Source organism: Oryctolagus cuniculus, chromosome 11 (assembly GCF_964237555.1).
Source record: "Oryctolagus cuniculus chromosome 11, mOryCun1.1, whole genome shotgun sequence".
In the NCBI taxonomy this organism is placed as follows: Eukaryota; Metazoa; Chordata; class Mammalia; order Lagomorpha; family Leporidae; genus Oryctolagus; species Oryctolagus cuniculus.
This window is the reverse complement of record NC_091442.1, coordinates 55,372,303-55,390,059: the sequence shown is the minus strand read 5'-3', so window position 1 is coordinate 55,390,059 and position 17,757 is coordinate 55,372,303. Positions and strand designations below refer to the sequence as shown.

General features: G+C 63.5%; 3 protein-coding genes across 9 annotated transcripts in view; all 3 read right to left on the bottom strand.

Annotated features, from left to right (window-relative positions):
* Window positions 1-850: 850 nt before the first annotated feature.
* SMIM41 (small integral membrane protein 41) lies at window positions 851-5,012 on the bottom strand. Of its 3 annotated transcripts, XM_070052270.1 has the most exons (3): window positions 3,340-5,012; window positions 3,050-3,137; window positions 851-1,262 (listed from the first exon to the last, which is right to left on the bottom strand). In XM_070052270.1, the coding sequence occupies exon 1, from the start codon at window positions 3,688-3,690 to the stop codon at window positions 3,418-3,420; it is 273 nt and encodes a 90-aa protein (XP_069908371.1). In that variant the 5' UTR covers window positions 3,691-5,012; the 3' UTR covers window positions 851-1,262; window positions 3,050-3,137; window positions 3,340-3,417. The 3 variants fall into 3 exon arrangements, with proteins under 3 accessions (XP_069908371.1, XP_069908370.1, XP_069908372.1); XM_070052269.1 differs by having other exon boundaries at window positions 851-3,137; XM_070052271.1 differs by lacking the exon at window positions 3,050-3,137.
* A 140-nt stretch (window positions 5,013-5,152) lies between these two features.
* Window positions 5,153-8,128, bottom strand: ATG101 (autophagy related 101). Of its 2 annotated transcripts, none has more exons than XM_002711194.5 (3): window positions 7,978-8,128; window positions 6,504-6,791; window positions 5,153-5,725 (listed from the first exon to the last, which is right to left on the bottom strand). In XM_002711194.5, exons 2-3 carry the CDS (start codon window positions 6,753-6,755, stop codon window positions 5,321-5,323), a joined length of 657 nt encoding a protein of 218 aa, XP_002711240.2. In that variant the 5' UTR covers window positions 6,756-6,791; window positions 7,978-8,128; the 3' UTR covers window positions 5,153-5,320. The 2 variants fall into 2 exon arrangements, with proteins under 2 accessions (XP_002711240.2, XP_017197368.2); XM_017341879.3 differs by having other exon boundaries at window positions 7,903-8,054.
* A 7,245-nt stretch (window positions 8,129-15,373) lies between these two features.
* NR4A1 (nuclear receptor subfamily 4 group A member 1) overlaps window positions 15,374-17,757 on the bottom strand; it is a 31,778-nt gene continuing 29,394 nt past the window's right edge. For all 4 annotated transcript variants that reach the window (XM_070052266.1, XM_051845497.2, XM_070052267.1 and 1 more), the window contains 2 exons: window positions 17,481-17,659; window positions 15,374-16,139 (listed from right to left, as the gene is read on the bottom strand). In XM_070052266.1, the coding sequence (XP_069908367.1) occupies window positions 15,907-16,139; window positions 17,481-17,659 (412 nt within the window). In that variant the 3' untranslated portion in view covers window positions 15,374-15,906. The remainder of the gene's footprint in view (window positions 16,140-17,480; window positions 17,660-17,757) is intronic.

The window sequence follows — 17,757 nt, the reverse complement described above, 5'->3', positions numbered from 1 at the left end:
CCCCTTCTGCCCCCTGTTGTCCCTCACAGCCTTGCCCATGGCCTGCGTCGGTCCCCTCTCACCTCCCTAGCCAGCACAGGTGACTTTATTTCCACTTGCTGCCTCTTTGCAGCCAATCTTCTCCCAGTCGTAAATTAACCACCCCTTCCTACCCCCAATTCCTTGAGATCCGGGTCTGCAGTATCACTTCCTCCAGCCCCCTGGCTGCTCCCAGCATGAGCTCCAGCTCCTGGCCAGGTCAGGACCCCCCTCCCCGCTCCCACCACCCCTGCTTGTAAAGCACTCACCCTGTGCCTCTGCCCTGACTGCTCTCAGCCCCCCGCCCTGCCCCCAGGGGCTCCCCCTCTTTGCTCCCAAGTCCTTCCTGTTTGAACTCCAGTGTCGTGGGGCTGTTAGTTTGCACAGCAGTCACTTCACAGAGAGAGGAGGAGCACGTAAAGTATTGTGGGAACAGATCGGGGGCCTGGCACCTCCGCCCTCCCTCCCTCTTCTCTTGCAGATGGGTTGTGTTTGGGGAAACACAGGAAAGAGACTAGGGGCCAGGAAGATTTGCAACCTGGAATCCAACGCCCAGGATCACACAATCCACTCTGCTCTCAGAGCCTGGGGCTTGGGCTAGGCTCTCAGACCCCACGGTAAACAGGGAATGAAATGGTGCTCTTGCACACGCTGGCCACAGGGGGGCAGCAGCGTGCTAGCATGCGAGTCACTCACTCTCAGAAATTGTCACAGGACAGCCACCATTGTGGAGACCTCGGGGGAGAGGTGGGCGCAGCTATTTCAGTATCTACCAGAGGCAGGTCATACTGCAGGGGAACAAGCCGCTGATTCCAAGGTAACGGGCTGGAAATAGACTCTTCTCCCACACATTTAATAACAAGTGGTAGGAAGCAATGGGGCACAGCCGGGTGCTGGGGCACCCCAGGCCTCCCTGTGAGACACGGACCCGCAGCCCTCCACAGGACAGGCCACGGGCCCCTCAGACCACTGCCGCCCCGCACCGGAGCAGGGGCCGGGCCCGTCGTCCCCAGAGGCCTGGTGGAGGGGGCACGGCCAGCACCCAGTCCCCGGGCCGGCGGGTTCATGCACTCCAGGCGCATCTCAGGAGGTACAGCAGAACACGAGGGTTCCAGGTGCAGGTCTCTCCACAGTCCAGCTGGCCCCTAGCCTGTCATCCGCACCACAAACCGGGCCGGGGCGATGGCGTTTTGGCAGCGGGAGAATGCTCCAGGAGGCAGGCTGTGCGTGTAGGGCTCCAGAATCTGCAAAGACAGCCGTGTCCCCCAACCCCCACCCCGTGTCGCTGGTCAAGGGGCTACCCTGCATGGAGGCCAGGGAGTGGACAGGATAAACCCTCAGCCCCTCCCAGCTCAGGGTGTGACCAGCCAATCCCAAGCTCCCAAGCACAGCCTAAGGGAGCTTGCTTGCCAAGAGCCCAGGTGCCCAGCTTCCCCGGGAGGTATTCAGACTGGTACCCACCCACCCACACCCACACCCCACCTCACCCCGGCTGAGCACCCACTTCCCAGTATTCCCACGGCCCTACCCAGGCCCACAGCCCCACAGCAAGCATCTCAGGACCTCCCCCAGGGGACGCGGAGGTCCCCTAGCACTGAGGTGAAGGGACAGCAAGGGCGGGAGGTGGGATTATCGTCCCAGGTGGGAGCAGAGGCAACGGTGCTGGGGCCCAGCCCTGCCCTCCACTGGCCCCCTCTATGACCCTAACACCACCTGAACCTGAACCCAAAAGGACCAGGCACTGGTCTCCCCACTCAACCCCGATCCCTCCACTCCGACCATGGATCTTTTCTCCATAGAGGTTTAATCCAGCTGACCCTCGGAGCCCCTCCCCGTGACTCGGGGTCAGGCCGGGCAAAGCTGAATCCAGCCGCCGGGGCAGCTGCGACTGTTCCCAGCATCAAGAGGGAACAGGAGGGGGCCGTGACACAGAGGTCCTCTCTGCCAAGAGGCCACCCATGGCAGCAGCTCCGAGAGCGCTGGGGCAGCAGGCAGGCCGTCCAGGTTGGGAAATGAGGGGGTCCTGGGGGCCAGCGCCAGCTCCGCTGCTCCCCGAGACTTGCCACTGCTCCCTGAACCTCAGAGCTGCTCTGCGAAGTTCTCGAAGCCCCCACTTGCAAGACGTGAAGGCTCCCAAGACCCTCTCCCCCTGTTGGGGAAGCGTGGCTGGGGGAAGAAGGCTGGGCAAGTGACAAGATGCATGAGGCCAGATGGCAGGGAGACCCCAGCCATGCCAGAGCCCCAGGACCCAGCCGGCGAGCGGGCTGTGTCCCCTGGGCACACACTGAGGGCCCCCGGGCCAGGCCCAGCGGGGCACACACTCGTCGTCACCGAGGTGCCAAGGTGAGAAGTGGCCGATGAGCAAGGGCACGGTGGTGGCTGGGATTAGCGCCAGGCCCTGGGCCGCCCGGCAGGCTGGCAGGTTCTTGGCAGCTTCACAGCGGCTGTGCTGCACCTGTCCAGCCGCCACCCCACCCCACCCCTCCCAGCCCCTCTCACAGGCACCCAGTGGGCTCCCTTCTCTGGGAGAGAAACTGGGGACCCCGCCCCAGTCCTGGGCAAGCAGGGCAGCACTGGAGAGTGGGAAGGGCAAGAGAGGCCAGAATCACCCCCACCCACCCGCAGGAGCCCCCCGAGTTCCCACTAACACAGCTGAGCAGAGCAGGCTTCCCGGCTCAGCCCCTGTGGCTCTGCCAGGAGGTGGGGGGGGGGGGGGTGGCCTTGGCCCGGAGTTACCTTCTCCTTTGGACCACCCAGGCCCTTTCCTCCATATGGTTCCTGTCCTTGGAGACGCAGGCAGGAGACCCAGACGGAGCCCCCGCAGCTGGGAACCCTCAGCCCCACTTCCTGGGGCTACGTGCCCCTGAGGCCCCCCAGCTGCTGGGAGCTGGGCCGACCGCATAACCCACCCACCCCCACCCCAACGCACACAACACACCAAGTCCTGGCCCCGAGGGGGCCTGGCGCACCTCCCCTCCCCCACGGCCATCCAGCCACACTCCCGGCCAGAGCAGGCAGAAAGGAGCCTTACCCAAGCCCGCCTGGGAAGAAGCAGAGGGGCAGGGGTCCCCTAAAACCTGGACGCAGCTGGGGGCGGGCTCACCGACCCTCTTCGGCCTCTGTTCCCAAGAAAAGGACATGAGGGTGGGGAGGAGACACTCAGGAGAGGGGAGGGGCACTCCTTGGTCGATCCCAGCACAGCCTCCCTCCCTCCCGGGCTCAGCTGGGACGGCAGCCACCCAGGAGCTGACTCCCCAAGGGGCCTCTTCAATGAGTGCTCCGTGGCGTGGCTGCCACTCGCCCTGTGCCCAGCCCTCTCACCTGTGTGCAGCACCCCGGAGCCTCTGGGCTGGGTCCTGGCTGCCCCAAGGCCGCCGCCGCCCAGGGCAGGCCGGGCACCTAGGAGGAGTCGTCGCCCCCACTGTTGCCGCTGGGCTCGGAGCCACAGGACGCCCGGCGCTCGTGGGCCAGCAGTGCCGCCAGGCCCTGCGCACGGAGGAGCAGCCCGCCGGCCAGGAACAGGACCCCGCAGAGCACCAGCAACGACAGCACGCCCAGCACCACCGCCTGCACTGTGCGCCGGCCCCCAGGGAGCTCCAGCGGCGCCCCCGACTGGTTGCAGCAGGTCAGCCAGGCGGCCGGGGCCGCAGCGCCCACCTGCGAGCCGTTCATGCTCCGGCGCCGGCGGCTGCCCAGATGTGTGCAAGGCCGCCAGATGTGCCAAAGGCCCGGCCGCAGCAGCGGGGAGGGGCCAGAGGGGCGGGTCCCCGAGGCCCCCACCCTCCGGGGCAGACAGAGTGCTCCTCCAGCGCAGACTCCGGCCCCTTCTCCACAAGCCAGGCGTGTTTCTTCCCGTCCCCAAGGCCCACAGCCCTACTTACTCATGCAAACACAGCGAGCCGGACCCAGGCACCCCGGCCCCAAGGACTCTCCCCGGCCAGGAAGGCAAACAGGAGGCACCTCCCCACAGCCCCGTCCTAGCTGCTGGCTAGGGCGCAACCCCTCTGAGCAGGACACAGGACGAGGGCGCTGCCCTTCGGGAATTTCTAGCACCAAAGCTCTCCACTCTACCCCGCACCCCCGCCCCATCAGCCTGAGGGGCCTCCGGCAGCCTGGGGGGACATTCAGACCTGGGCCACCAGGCCTCCCACCCCAACCCTTGTATAAACGGGTCCCCTAACTCAGGGGAAATCCCAGTGCCAGGAGGGAGGGCCAGGACTGTCCTGTCCCCCACGGCAGCCTGCCGCCAGCTGGCTGTCCCCCGGCCAGGCGGCTCCGGGAAAGCTGGGACAGACGCTCGCCCCTCAGGCCAGGTCTAAGGGACCCCGCCGCTGGCCTCTGCTCCCCTCCTGCTCACACGCACCTGTGCCAGCCCAGTACGCGGAACCAGATCAGCAAGGGCCGTGTGGAAGGTCATGCGCGGGCAGAGACTTGCTAGGGGCCATCCCCAGCTCCCCAGCCCCCCCCCCCTCCAGGATCCCCCAACCCCCTGAGGCCTCACACAGGATCAGCAACACCCACGGAACCTCAGGCACAAACGCCCCATGGCCAAGGGCAGCTTCACCGGAGAAAAACGCATCAACACATCCCTGCCTCCTGGCCTCCGAGCCTGCGCCACACCAGCCCCCCACCCCAAGCTCCCTTAGTGGCCCTCACACACAACTCCTCCATCCACTCAGAACTGCCCCAGGCAGAGCCAAAAGCCATCGTAAAATATGAACTAAGTCAGTGCACACACAGCACCCACTGGAGATTCTGCCTGTGCCCGTGGAACTCGCCAAGGGCAAGGCCCCGGTAAGCACGAGGCCAGCCTGCCTGGAGGAAGCCCAGGCCCCAGCTGGCCAACCGGAGACACCCACACGGAGCTGCCGCCTCGGGCACGCGGGGACCTGCGCGTGTGCTGTGGCCACAGGGCCTTCCCCAGCCAGGGAAGAGAAAAGCCACGCGTCTGGACCCCACGGCTTCAGTCCGGGGCTGCAGGGTAGCGTCTGGCTGAGCGACCCCTACCTGTGTGACTCTCCAGCCGCCCAGGCACCCCTGGTGTGTAAGCCCATCACACCGCGCCCTCGCAAGAACACTGGAAGGGCTGACGTCTGGGGCCAAACACCGCCGGGGAGGACGGCTCAACCCCAACTTGCACTCTCAACTTTATTCACCAACCCAGTGGTGTGCTTCCACGCGGGGACGGCAGAGGGCCCCGCAGGGGGTGTGTAGGACACGGCCGCTGGCAGCAGCCCCCTCGGCGGCGCCCCGAGTTTCCCAGTGTGGGTTCTAGCGGGAGCTCCCTGGGCTCCAGCCAGGGCTACAGAGCCAGGGTGTCCTTGATGAGCCTGCGCATGGTGGTGGTGACGGAAGTGCCCAGGGCGTCAGTGATCTGGAAGGAGATCTTGTACAGGTAGGGCTGCACGTCCCGCAGGCCCGTGTCGAACACGTTGTCCACCTCGGACTGCGTGGGCATCTTGGGCAGGTACTCGTGCCGGTTCATCACCTCCACCACATTGGTCACCTTCTCACACAGCCTCTCGCCCACCTTCTCCCGGCAGATCTGCCGCTCCTGCTCCGTGGCCAGAGCCACCACGTGCACCTTCACCGTCCACACCTCCCACGGGATGCACTCGTCCGAGAAGGGCCAGCGGGACTTCTTCTTCTGGTAGAACTCCAGGGACATCTGCCCCAGCCCGTCCCCGCCGGAGCTGCGCAGGGCCTCCTGTGGGGGGGGGGGGGGCACACGATGAGCCGGAGCACGGGTCTCGGCGCCCCAGGGAAGTGCTCTCCCAGCCCCAGCCCGAGGGAACAGGATTTGTGTGAAGTGACGGAGCAAACTGAGCAGACCTATCTCCTAGCCCAGCCGGGATTGGCGCTACGGGGGCAGGCTTCCTGTATCTGAGCGCCAGTTCGAGTCCCAGCTGCTCCATTTCCAATGCAGCTTCCTGCTATTGCGCACCCTGGGAGGCAGCGGATGCAGGCTCATGTAGTTGGAGCCCAGCCACCCACATGGGACACCTGGACGGGGCTCCTGGCTCCCAGTCCTGGCCTGGCCCAGCCCGAGCCGCTGCAGGAGTCTAAGGAGTAAACCAGGTGGACAGGCTTGTAAAAATATCAAAATATCCACTCATGGAAACAGGGAAACACTGCACATCTGAATGGAGGTGGAATTAACAAGCATACACCCACTCCCTCTTCCCGAGTGAGCCAGGGTTAGCACTGTGGCCTGGCCGTCCCACACAGGCCCCCACCCCCACGGCCACACTGCCACAGGGACCCCCTCCCCACCACGGAGCCACTCGGGGAGATGGAGGCAGAAGCCCGTGGAGAGAGCCAGGAGCTGGGGCTTCCCCTGGACACAGCCACTCCCTCCCTGAGCCCCCGGGGCCCCAAGAGCAGCTCTGAAGGCACCAGCTCTGCAGACCGGAAGAAGCCAGCGCACGCGCACCCATGCACCCACGCACAAAACAAGGGGCACACAGGGATCCCCGCGCCCCTACCTTGAACTCCCCGACAACCTTGCGCAGGGCACGGTCCAGCTCGTCAGAGGACACGCGCACGTAGGTGAAGTCGATGAAGTCGCAGTCGACGTCCTGGGTGCCCACAGTGCCGATGGAGTAGGTGCCCTCCTTCTTGTAGTGGAACTTGCCCGTGCTGCGGTGGAGCAGCACCGTGTGCAGCACGGCCAGCATGGCCTCCTCCACCTGCCGGCCCTCCACCGTCACCTCCAGCACCTCCGAGCGACAGTTCATCCTGCAGCGGCGGCGGCCCCACCAGGGCGGGCCAACCTGCCAGAGGCGCCCAGGTCAGCACAGCCCTGCTCTGCACCCGGCTGTGCGTTACCAGACCACGCTCAGCAGGGGTTTGCAATCCCACAGGCAGCCCAAGCTTGGCGCCCGATCCCCGGACAGCAGCTAAGAGGCACTGGCCGTGCGCAGGTAGGCACAGCCCTGCCCTGGGGAAGCTGGCAGGGTGGAGGGCAGGCAGGCAGGCAGGCAAACATCGCGGGGCCGGGAAGAGACCGGAGGATGGTCTTGGGGACCCCCGAATAGGCTCTGAGGAGAACGTAGTGGCCAGCCAGGCGCCGTCACTGCGTGCAGACCAAGTCTGTGCGTTACCCCTGGCTACAGAGCACAGGACGACTTGGAGCTACTCGAGTCACACGCTGCTTTGAGAACTCAAAGGAAGCCTTGAAGACGGAGCTTTTAAAAAGCTGACTCTCTGAGCGAGGCATGCACACGCACCCCAGATCTCCCAGGTTTCCAGGGCCACCCAGACTCCGGGGAAGACCCTGCAACTGGGTGAGGGGACGTGAGGGCCGGGGGTGAGGGGCGTCGATCTCGGGCAAGTGTTCACCAGGTACTGGCCATTCGTTATCCTACGGCTAATATTAGCCAGGACACGACGTTACCCTACGGCTGGCGGGAGGGAGGGATCGGCGGCAAGGAGAGATGGGACAGAACCAAACAGGAGCGCAGACGGAGAGGCCCAGCGCTGGACACAGTCCGCCACCTCCCACAGGCGACCACCGCCTCCGCACAGCTCGCGTCGGCCCAGCCCCGCGGTGTCCCGCCGCCCCCCCTTCCATAGCTCCCCCTCTCGCGACCCCCATACCCCAGTCCCCTTCTCACAGCAGCCATGTCTGGTCCGTAAAGCACCTGCTGTACCCCAGGACCCCGCTACCAGCGAGCAGGGCGCGGGACGACTCCTCCCCCAGCCGCTTCCCCCGGGGCCGACTCGGAGCCACGGGCACCCGGACGCCCACCGTGTGCTCAGCCTGGCCTCAGGCCCCTTCCCCGCTCCCACTTCCTCCCGCTAAACAGCCGTCCGGCCCCGCGGGGCGCACCCAACAACCCCCGCCCGGGTCCGGCTCCTCTCATCGCCCCCGCCCCCGCGAACCTGCGCACTCCCGGCAGCAAGGGGACAGCGGACTCCCGGGCTGTCTCGGGGACAGCGCCCCGCGCCCAGACTCACCGGACTCTGAAGTTCGAGGCGCGTTAGCGGCGGCACCAGACCACCGCGGCCACAGACGGCGCCGGCGCCGGAAGCCAGCTCCGGCCCCCCGACCAGCCGCCGCGCCGGGACGGTTCCACCTGCGCCGCGGCCTCCGGAGCGGGGGGAGGCGCCCGGTTCGACCGAGCCCACCTGGAACGCGACGCTCAGATCTTCTGTACAATCACCTTTGCGCACATCTGCAGTCCTGTTCTTCTGTGAAAACTGAATTCTACTTTTTTCTGGGTTCTCTCTCGGATTTTAAAATTTTAATAGTGAGGTGTTTCCCCCCTCGATTGGACGAGTCCATTCACCCTTTACCACTGAGAATGTTGTTGTGCTTCGGATGGAACGACGCACTTCCGCCATAGAGATGGGCGGGAAGGAGCGGCCGGGTGTGCTCCGCGCTGCCTCCGCCGGCGGAGAGGAGTCTGGGCGGCGAGCCGGCCTTGGGGTCCCAGAACAGGGTCCCCGGCCCTGCTGAGACCCGGAAGCGGTCTGGGGGAGGTTGTGTATGCGGCCGACTGGACGGCAGAGCTGGAGCGTGTATCACAGGCTCCCCGGCCGGGAACCCACATGTAGATGCTGGAGCAAGGATCTTGTCGCTGAGCGCTCACTTCAGCCAGCAGCATCCCTTGGCAGCCTGCCGCGATGGTTCTTGTAAGTCTGGCAATTCCGCCATCTCTTGTCGGAGGCCCTTGGCATTCGAGTTCCCGCTGCATAGACAGGGAGCTGCTAAACAGGACGCCCACATCCCTTAGGGGAGTGCCTAGGTTCGAGTCCCAGCCCCGCCGCGGACCCCAGCTTCCAGCTGGGAGGCGACAGGTGCTGTCTCAGGTGGTTGGGAGACCTCCATTCCCTGTGTGGCGCGCCTTTGGGGAACGAACCTGTGGCTGGAAGCTCCCTCTCTCCGTCTCCGCGTCCCTGTGCCTGTCAAATTCTAGCAAACGAAGAAGTCCACACCTTGCGACCTGTAAAGTGGTAGGAATATGGGTTCTGAGCCCTTGGAAACTTCCTGGGGACACCTTTGTTTCTTTTTTTTTTTTTAAACAGGCAGAGTGGACAGTGAGAGAGAGAGAGACAGAGAAAGGTCTTCCTTTGCCGTTGGTTCACCCTCCAATGGCCGCCGCGGCCGGCGCACCGTGCTGATCCGATGGCAGGAGCCAGGTGCTTTTCCTGGTCTCCCATGGGGTGCAGGACCCGAGCACTTGGGCCATCCTCCACTGCACTCCCTGGCCACAGCAGAGAGCTGGCCTGGAAGAGGGGCAACCGGGACAGAATCCGGCGCCCCGACCGGGACTAGAACCCGGTGTGCCGGCGCCGCTAGGTGGAGGATTAGCCTATTGAGCCGCGGCGCCGGCTACCTTTGTTTCTATTTGTAGATTGCAAGCCCAGGGTAAAGCGGGCATTGTCGGTGGCTCTGTTAATGCCCCCACCTCCTCCAGGAGGCACTGCTGAGCTACTTGCTTAGGGGTTAGACTTCATCTCCCAAAACGACAGATCACATTTGTTGAGTGGGATTAAAAAGGGCTTTAAAAAAATTATTTCTTGGGACTGGTACTGTGGCATAGCAGGTAAAGCCACCGCCTGCAGTGCCGGCATCCCATATGGGTGCTGGCTCGAGTCCCGGCTGCTCCACTTCCAATCCAGCTCTCTGCTATGGCCTGGGAAAGCAGCAGAAGATGGCCCAAGTGCTTGGGCCCCTGCACCCACGTGGGAGACCCAGAAGAAGCTCCTGGCTTCGGATCGGCGCAGCTCCAGCCTAGTTGCAGCCAATTGGGGAGTGAACCATCGGATGGAAGACCTCTCTCTCTCTCTTGTCCTCTCCTTCTCTCTCTCTGCCTCTTCTTCTCTGTGTAGCTCTGACTTTCAAATAAATAAATAAATATTTTTTAAAAATTATTTCTTTTTTTGAAAGGCAGAGTTACGCAGAGACTTTGCATCCACTGGTTGCCCCTCACACTCCCATCTCCCTCCCCCAGCCACCTTAGCCATAGCCGGGCCAGGGGCCGGGGGCCCAAGCACTTGAGCCATCTTCAGCTGCCTTCCCAGGCACATTAACAGGAAGCCGGGTCAGAAGCAGAACAGCAGAGACTCGAAGCTGGGATGCCAGGGCAGCAAGTGGCAGCTTGGTGCAAATCAACCCTAGGAGGTAGTTAAGAAACTAACAGTGCTGGAGCTTGCATGGCTTGCCCAGGGTCACACAGGAAGTGACAGCGCCTGGGCCTTAAATCCAGGCCTGTTTCCCACCCCAGAGCCCTCTTTCTGGCCTCTCCAGCCCAGGCCCTCCCCGGGTAGTGCCATCTCCAGCACTGGCAAGTGCTTGGTGTCTGCTGGCCTGGAGGGAAATGCCTGGCTATGTGGCATTTGCGTTTCCTGCCATGGCCAAACTACGTGATGTCACTGAATTCAGAGTCCAGAAGGAATGAATGATTACATCTTGAAGCAGGAGGTACAGGTGGCTCCAGCACCCCCAACACACACACCCAATTCTTCCACACCCAGGTGCGCAAGCCCCGCCCCTGGCTGGCCTTCTCCCCCAAGTCTGTTCCCCCACCCCATCTCGTTCCCCCGAGAGGCCCTGCTCATACACAGAGCCCTCGCGCCTGTCCCAGGCCTGGGCAGCTCTCCCAGGTGAGCCTGGGAAAAGAGAAAGCTGCCTGCCCTGCAGCCCAGCAACCCCTGAGGGGGGGGGGGGCGGGACCCAGAGCCCAGAGCCCACCAGGGACCGGGGGCAGTGATGACCACTCTCTACCCCCAACACGCTTGTCACTGCCCCTGTCGAGACAGCAAAATCGAGCCTCAGTGGGTCTGGGAGCTCAGAGATGGCCCACGAGCTCCATGCAGGCAGGAGCCCCAGCACGTGGTGTGAAAAGAAACAGCAGCAGGCTTTGTGGGGGTCAGAGGAGGCCGGGCTGGCGGCGACCGCTGTCAACCCAAAGAAACGCCGGTGGCCTGGAACAGGAAGTGACACATTCAGGGTGACCAGGGGTCCCAGGCCCCGCTCCCAGCAGGCTGTGGGGAGTGAGACTCAGGTGGCTGTGGAAAGCACAGGACGGCAGCCCGAGGAGTTGGGCAGGGAAAGGCTGGTTCCAGGAAGGAGCCGAGCTTCCAGGATGATTCCAGGAAGACTTTCTGGAGGAGAGAGAAAGGCTGGGGTGGAGGGGGGTGGCGGGACAAGCTCAGCAAGGGTCAGAGCTGGAAGCCGGGTTCCCCGGCAGCAGACGCAAGGACAGCGTCTGGCCGACTTCTCGGCCGGAGCCCAGGGCCACGGCCAGCCCGGCGCACAGGCCCGCAGCAAGAGGCCCCTGGCGGGACCTTGAAGGCCAACCCAAGACCTTGGGAGGAGGCAGCTGGTTTCGGCCGGCCAGTGTGGCCTTGGATGGCCCCACCTCATCCTGGTGTGCGCCCAGGGGAGAGCCGAGCCCCGAAGCTGGCCCCGCAGGCCACCCCGGCCGCTGCAGAGCTGACCCCAGTGGCGTCACGGGGTGTGACTCAAGCCCCAGCGACAACAATAAGTGGCACTGACGTCAGGCTGGGGGCTCCTGACGGTGGCCAGCCTGGCCGGAGAGCCAGCACCCTCCCTGCCCACTCCCAGCCGGGGGGCCAGGGCGCGGGGGCGAGGAGGACCAGCTGTCCCCTTCCGACTAATGCCCCCTGGGAACCCTGGGCAGGGGCTCCTCCGCCGCCCACCCTTTCTGCAGTGTCACTCCCAGTCCCCGCCCTCCACAGCGGAGGAAATGGCTGGGCTGAGAGAGTGGCTGAAGGCGAGAGGCTGAGGCGTCTCCCAGCCTCATCAGGAGGAGGCCCCCCGACTGGACCCGGCCCGGGGCGGCAGGCCCGGCTCTCCTGATGACATCGTGGGGGGGGGGGGGGCTCTGTGCCATCACGGGGGCCGGGGGTGGGGGCCAGGCCTGTGTGTGTGTGCAGCCAAGTCGAGCTGGGGGTGGGGCTTTCTTAGTCCCTCGTCCCCGCCCCCAGGGTCTCCCTTCCTGCCAGGTCTGTGTGCCTGTTCCTTCAGGAGACACGGGTCTCCCTCTGGGAAGGGGATTCGGTGACTGGGTTGCACGGCCGCAAGGGCTGCTTACCCACCCCTGGCGGGGGGGGGGTGTATGGTGTCTCTGGCCCCCCCCGGGGGGGCTGTTTTTCTGTCCCTGGTTCCTTGGCAGGCAGGGGGCATCTGGGTCTGTATCCCCACTGTAGCCCCACTACCTGGGAGCCCGGCTGGGGTCCAGGCTTCCCGCTGGGCCACCCGTGGCTGGGCTCCCTGTGATGTGACCGTCAGCACCCCCGCCGGCTGGCTGGCAGCTGGGCACTGCTCCCTGCTAACGCAGCATGTACCAGGACAGGCCCCCACCCCCCGCCGCGCTCCCCTCCCCGGCCCAGCTGCCACCCCCAGGCCCCGTGGCCACACGGGCCTGATTTATTGAGGCTGGACAGTGCCAGTGCCTGGGTCAGACCTTGTGGAGACCTCAGGCAGCCACCCAGCCTGCCAGGTTCAGGGCCTAGCAGGAGGCGAGGGGGAGCCGGGGTGGACGGGGTGGGCCGGCCAAGGGAGGGAGGCTGGCTCTGACTTGAGCCAGGCCCCCCGAGTGGGCCTCCTGCCCTCAGAAACGGAAGGAGACCTCAGGAAATAAGAGAGACTGCTCCCCCGTCTTGCAGTGGCTCTTTCCCGTCCCCACCGTGAGGAGCCAGAGGTTTCAGAGACCCCCAGGCCGGCCTAGGCCTTTCCCAGACAGCTCCCCCCAGCCAGGGCTGCGGCGGGGATGCAGGCTGCGCACCAGCATGCTGGCTGAGCCATGGGTCCACACGGCCAGGTCCTCACGGGGCTGGAAGCCTGGTGGACCTCACGAGGGCTCTCTCCCTCCTCCAGCTTCACCCCCTGCAGTGGGCAGAGTCCGGGGGTCTCCCTGCATTGCGGGCATGTGGTAGAGGGACAGGGGACACCCAGATGTTGAAGCCAAAACCCCCCTGGGAGTCCCAGGCCCAGCTCTCGCATGAGGGCGGCCCACACAGCCGCCTCGTGGTGGCTGGCTCTCCCAGTGGCCACCGCGCCAGCTGCCCTAGGCCTTGCAGCCGAGTGCACTGGACAGGATGGACCCTGTATACTACAGTGGGGTTGCCCGTGACCTTCAAAAGCCTCCCGCCTCCTCGAGGCTGAACCTCCCCACCGCCCTCCATCGTAAAGATCTGGTGGCCAGAGCCCAGGTGTGGAGCAGCTTCCTCCACCCCAGGCACAGCACCGCCCCCCAGCTAGACCTGGGAGCCAGCTGGTGGCACTTCAGGGCTGGGGAGGGGGCCAGCGTGGGCAGGGTGGGGGAGGCCAAGAGGCAGGCTTCCTGGGTCTCTCTGTAAGGACAAACAGCAGGCTTTGAGGCCTTGGAAAACCCCGCCCGGGATTCCAGGCCCCGGGCTGCCGGTGGCGTCACAGCCTTTTGACTATTGTCCCCTGTCGGAAGCGGGCCCAGCCCCCGGCCGCAGGGACAGAGCAGCCATTGTGCCGCCCACCAGGCTCAGTGCCCCTTGTCCGCCCTCGGGGCCCAGCGAGAGTGGGGGCCAGTGCTCCCAGTTGCTGAGTGGGGAGAAAGGACCTGGGCGAGGCCGCGTGGGGCCGGCGGAGCTGGAGGCATCAGCTCCCCCTTCCACGGGGTACCCGAATGCCAGCGTCCCAGAAGGGGACAGCCAGCAGTGGGGCGGCTTCTCACAAGGCCCAGCCAGGAGACCTTGGGCTTCATTAGCCAAACACGCCGGGCTTAGCCGCTTGCGAGCCCAGTGGCCTTGGCAAAGTCATTTGTCATTTCCTTTCCAGAGAACAGGGTGAGCCTCTGTTTCTAAAAACAACAGCCGAGACTCCCTGGGTGCTTCCCACAGGCCAGGCACCGATTGAACGTTTCAGAGTCACTCAGGTAACCCCGACAGCAGCAACACTAGGAAATGAGTGTAATTGTAACTGGCCCACAGCCCACAGCAGACAGGAGCAAACCCAGGGGCAGGTGCGGGCTCCAGAGCACGTGCTGGCTCCTCACCACTCCACTGGGAGGTAGGGACGCTCCTGCTGGCCTCACTGGGCAGCAGCAAAGGCAAGAAATGACAAACGTCACAGGAAAGGGACTTCACCCACAGGGTCCCATCCTGCACAGTCGCCATGAGCGATGTCCTCACTGTGGGCCTCGAACGTGCACTGGGATCCAGATTCTCCCTGGGGGCCAGCGCTGTGACGCAGCGAGCTAAGCCTCCGCCTGCAGTGCCAGCATCCCATATGGGCGCGAGTTTGAGTCCCGGCTGCTCCACTTCCAATCCAGCTCCCTGCTGATGCACCTGGGAAAGCAGTAGAAGATGGTCCAAGTGCTTGAGCCCCTGCACCCACATAGGAGAACTGGAAGAAGCTCCTGGTTCCTGATTGGTCCAGCTCCGGCCATTGCAGCCACTTGAGGAGTGAACCAGCAGATGGAAGACTTGTCTTTCCCTCTCTCTGTGTATAACTCTGCCTCTCAAGTCAATAAATAAACCTTTAAAAAAAATCTTCTTGGCCATTCCCCAAGCAGTCCTTTGCCCCCTCAGAGGCCTGCCCAGTGCCCACACCCACCTGGGGGGAGCGGCAGGGCCACAGCGAGATGGAGATTTCCCAGCAAGCTCTGCTCCCATGCAGAGCAGGCAACCAAGGCTCAGAGAGGAATAGGGGCTCTCCAAGAGCAGCCTGGAGGGTCAGAGGTGGGCTGGGAAGCTGTTGGGAGATGGTTCTGCTGACAAACGCCACCCCCCCCGCCACCGGCGGCCCTGGCACATGCTCACAAGCCCCTGGCACTGCCAAGACAGTGGTCACTGAGCCAGGGCCGTGGCCTCCCCACCCCCGCCACACAGGGACCCTTCAGGAAGCCGGAAGTGAGGCTGTTTTTGCAGTGTGCGGGTGGAGCCATGGGGGAGGCCCCTGCTTCTGCTGCTAAGCACAGCACAGACAGCCCCATCCCCTGGGGCTGCCCGCCTCCAGCCAATGCCCAGGGCCCCGGGCCAGAGATGGTGAGGGACAGGTGCGAGGCCACTGCCTTCAGGACTCCAGCCAGGTCCCTATGGAGGTGACAATGACCAGCAGGCACCGAGCACAGGCAAGGGGCTGGAGCCCACATGTGGCCAGCCACCCTGGGCCTGGGGTTGGGCCCATTGTAGATTCTGATTTCTTAGAGGGGCGGCCCCTGGCCATAGGTACTTGTTAACAGCTCGGATTCATTGGCCCCTGGGTCGGCAGGGCCTTCCTCCATGTTGGGAGACCAGCCCGAGTGCTGTGCGAGGCAGCTCTATAAAGCAGGTGCCAAGGAAAGGGGGGGCGGGGGTTGTGTGGCTGGTGGCGGGGAGAGGGGCTAAGGGAGACAGACAACCCCAGTTTCAGCTACATGTCTATTTTTTATTCAATATATTAAATATATTAATCAGAAAAGTCACATACTACAAATCCAAGAAAAATACACAAATATAAATGTCAGAATGTGTCATTTGGCTTCTCCCTTGAGTGACAGGCTATGTACATGTGGAAGGAGGGGCGGAAGGGACCCCCAAGTGGCAGGAGACTGGAAAGGTTGGCCCAGGCTGGGGGGCCCCCGGGCCCTTCCTCCCACCTCAACCTCTGCCCTCCTGTATATACAGCAACGTTCGGCTTATTTACAGCACGGTGGTGTGTGTTAAAAACGGTTTATCTTACAAAAAAAAAAAAAAAAAAAACCATGAAGGCCAGAGCAGGGCTCGGGTAAGACATCATAGTTGGGTCACCCCTCCCCCCCCCACCGTGAACACACGCCCCTTCCGAGCAGGTGAGGAGGTGAGTCAGTCTGTAGTTCAAAGGCCAGGCTTCGGGGCTGAAGGCACGTGGGGTGGCATAAGGGCATGCACGCACGGGCGCACGCCTGTCCCGGGGCTGGGTCAGAAGGGCAGCGTGTCCATGAAGATCTTGTCCACGATGGGCGGAGGGGGCACCAGGTCCTCCAGCTTGAGGTAGAAGATTCGTTGCCGGCCCTGGGTACACAGGGATCGCAGTTCGGGCAGCTTGCCCAGCAGGCGGGACAAGCAGCTGTCCCCCACGTGTTCCTTTAAGCAGCCGGTGATGCGGTTCTGCAGCTCCTCCACCCGCTGTGGCTCCTGCAGCCCGTGTCGGTCTTAGAGGAAGGAACAGCATTAGTGGCTCAGCCGTCTGAGGACCAGACTCCCGCAGCCCCAGCCTCCAGCCCGGGGCACCCCCCAGAACACCTTCACACTCTGTAGAGGCCAAAGGCAGGAAGCTGACATAGGCGCAAGTTCCCAGTGAGAAACTGAGGCCCCGGGCAGCTTACATGGCTCGCCCAAGGTCACACACAAAAAGTAAAACCCCTAACCCTGGTTTCCTGGCTGGGCCCAGGCCTTTTCTGCTCTGAGAAGCCCTAGAGCAGAGATGAGGAACTTTATTTCTGCCAAGTGCCGTTTGGACATTTGTAACATCGGTCATGGGCCATAATGAGCCTGTGGCATCAGCATCCCACAGGGGCACCAGTTCGAGTCCCAGCTGCTCCACTTCTAATCCAGCTCCCTGCTAATACACCTGGGAAAGCAGCAGAAGATGGCCCAAGTGCTTGAACCCCTGCCTCCCATATGGGAGACTAGGATGGCGTTCTAGGCTCCTGGCTTCAGCCTGGCCCAGCCCTGGCCATACTGGCCATGTGGGGGAGTGAACCAGCAGATGGAAGATCTCTCTCCTCTCTCTCTCTCTTTCTCTCTAACTGCCTTTCAAGTGAAATAAATAAATCTTGTTTTTTTGGTTGTTTTTTTTTTTTTTTTTTTTTTTTTTAAAAGCCTGCTAGAGATGTATTGAATTTTGAGCTCTGCCTGTGGTTGCCTTGCCAGGGCCACACCAAATGATCCCAGGGGCCCTGCATATGGCCCGAGGGCTGGACATTCCCTAACCCTGCCCAGAGCCAAGCAGGTGTGTTTTAGGGGAGCGCCTTCCAGGAGCGAGGCTGCAGAACTCTCCACGCCCTGTTCAGCCCACACTACTTCTGATTTTGTGCTACACGACTGGATCCCCCGTGACATGTATGGGGGGAAAAAGGGGTGGGGGGCGGAAGATGCATGGTGGCACTTCAGAAAGTACAGGGAACTGACAGCGTCTCCCCCACAGTCCACACTGAGTGATGGCTGGGAGACCGGGACTAAGAAGGAGCCACAAGGAGGGACTCCGGGGGGGGGGGGTGGCGGCCTGGTCCTGTCTGTGTCTTGACCAAGGTGCTGCTCCAACACTGTTCCTGTATGCAGCACTTTAAAAACACACCCAAGCCCTAGGCCAAACACATGCCACCTGCAGGCCATCACTCCGAGGCTGCCTGGGGCCGCCTCTCCAGTTCCTGTTGTCCCCACACTTTTCCAGGCAGGCACGAGCCTGGGGTGGGGGGTGGGGGGACCCATGCAGACCCATCAGATCCCTGACACCTGCCTCCGTGGGTCCAGCTTGCCGCCAACTTACTCACCGGCGATCAGCACGAGCGCGGACAGGCAGGCGAAGGCAGGGACATCCACAACCAAGGAGTGCAGGGAGCGTGAGAAATCCAGGATGCTGTCGATCCAGTCGCCGAAGCCGCGGGCACACTGTAGCCGGTGCAGCACCAGGCCAGAGCAGAAGATGAGCTTGCCCTCGTCCGGCTTAGACCTGGAGGACCGCAGGGACACAGACGGCCATCAGGGCTTGGGAAGTCCCAAGGGCTGGCCAGCAGAGGAAGGGGCTGGGAGGCGGCGGGGGGCAGCTCA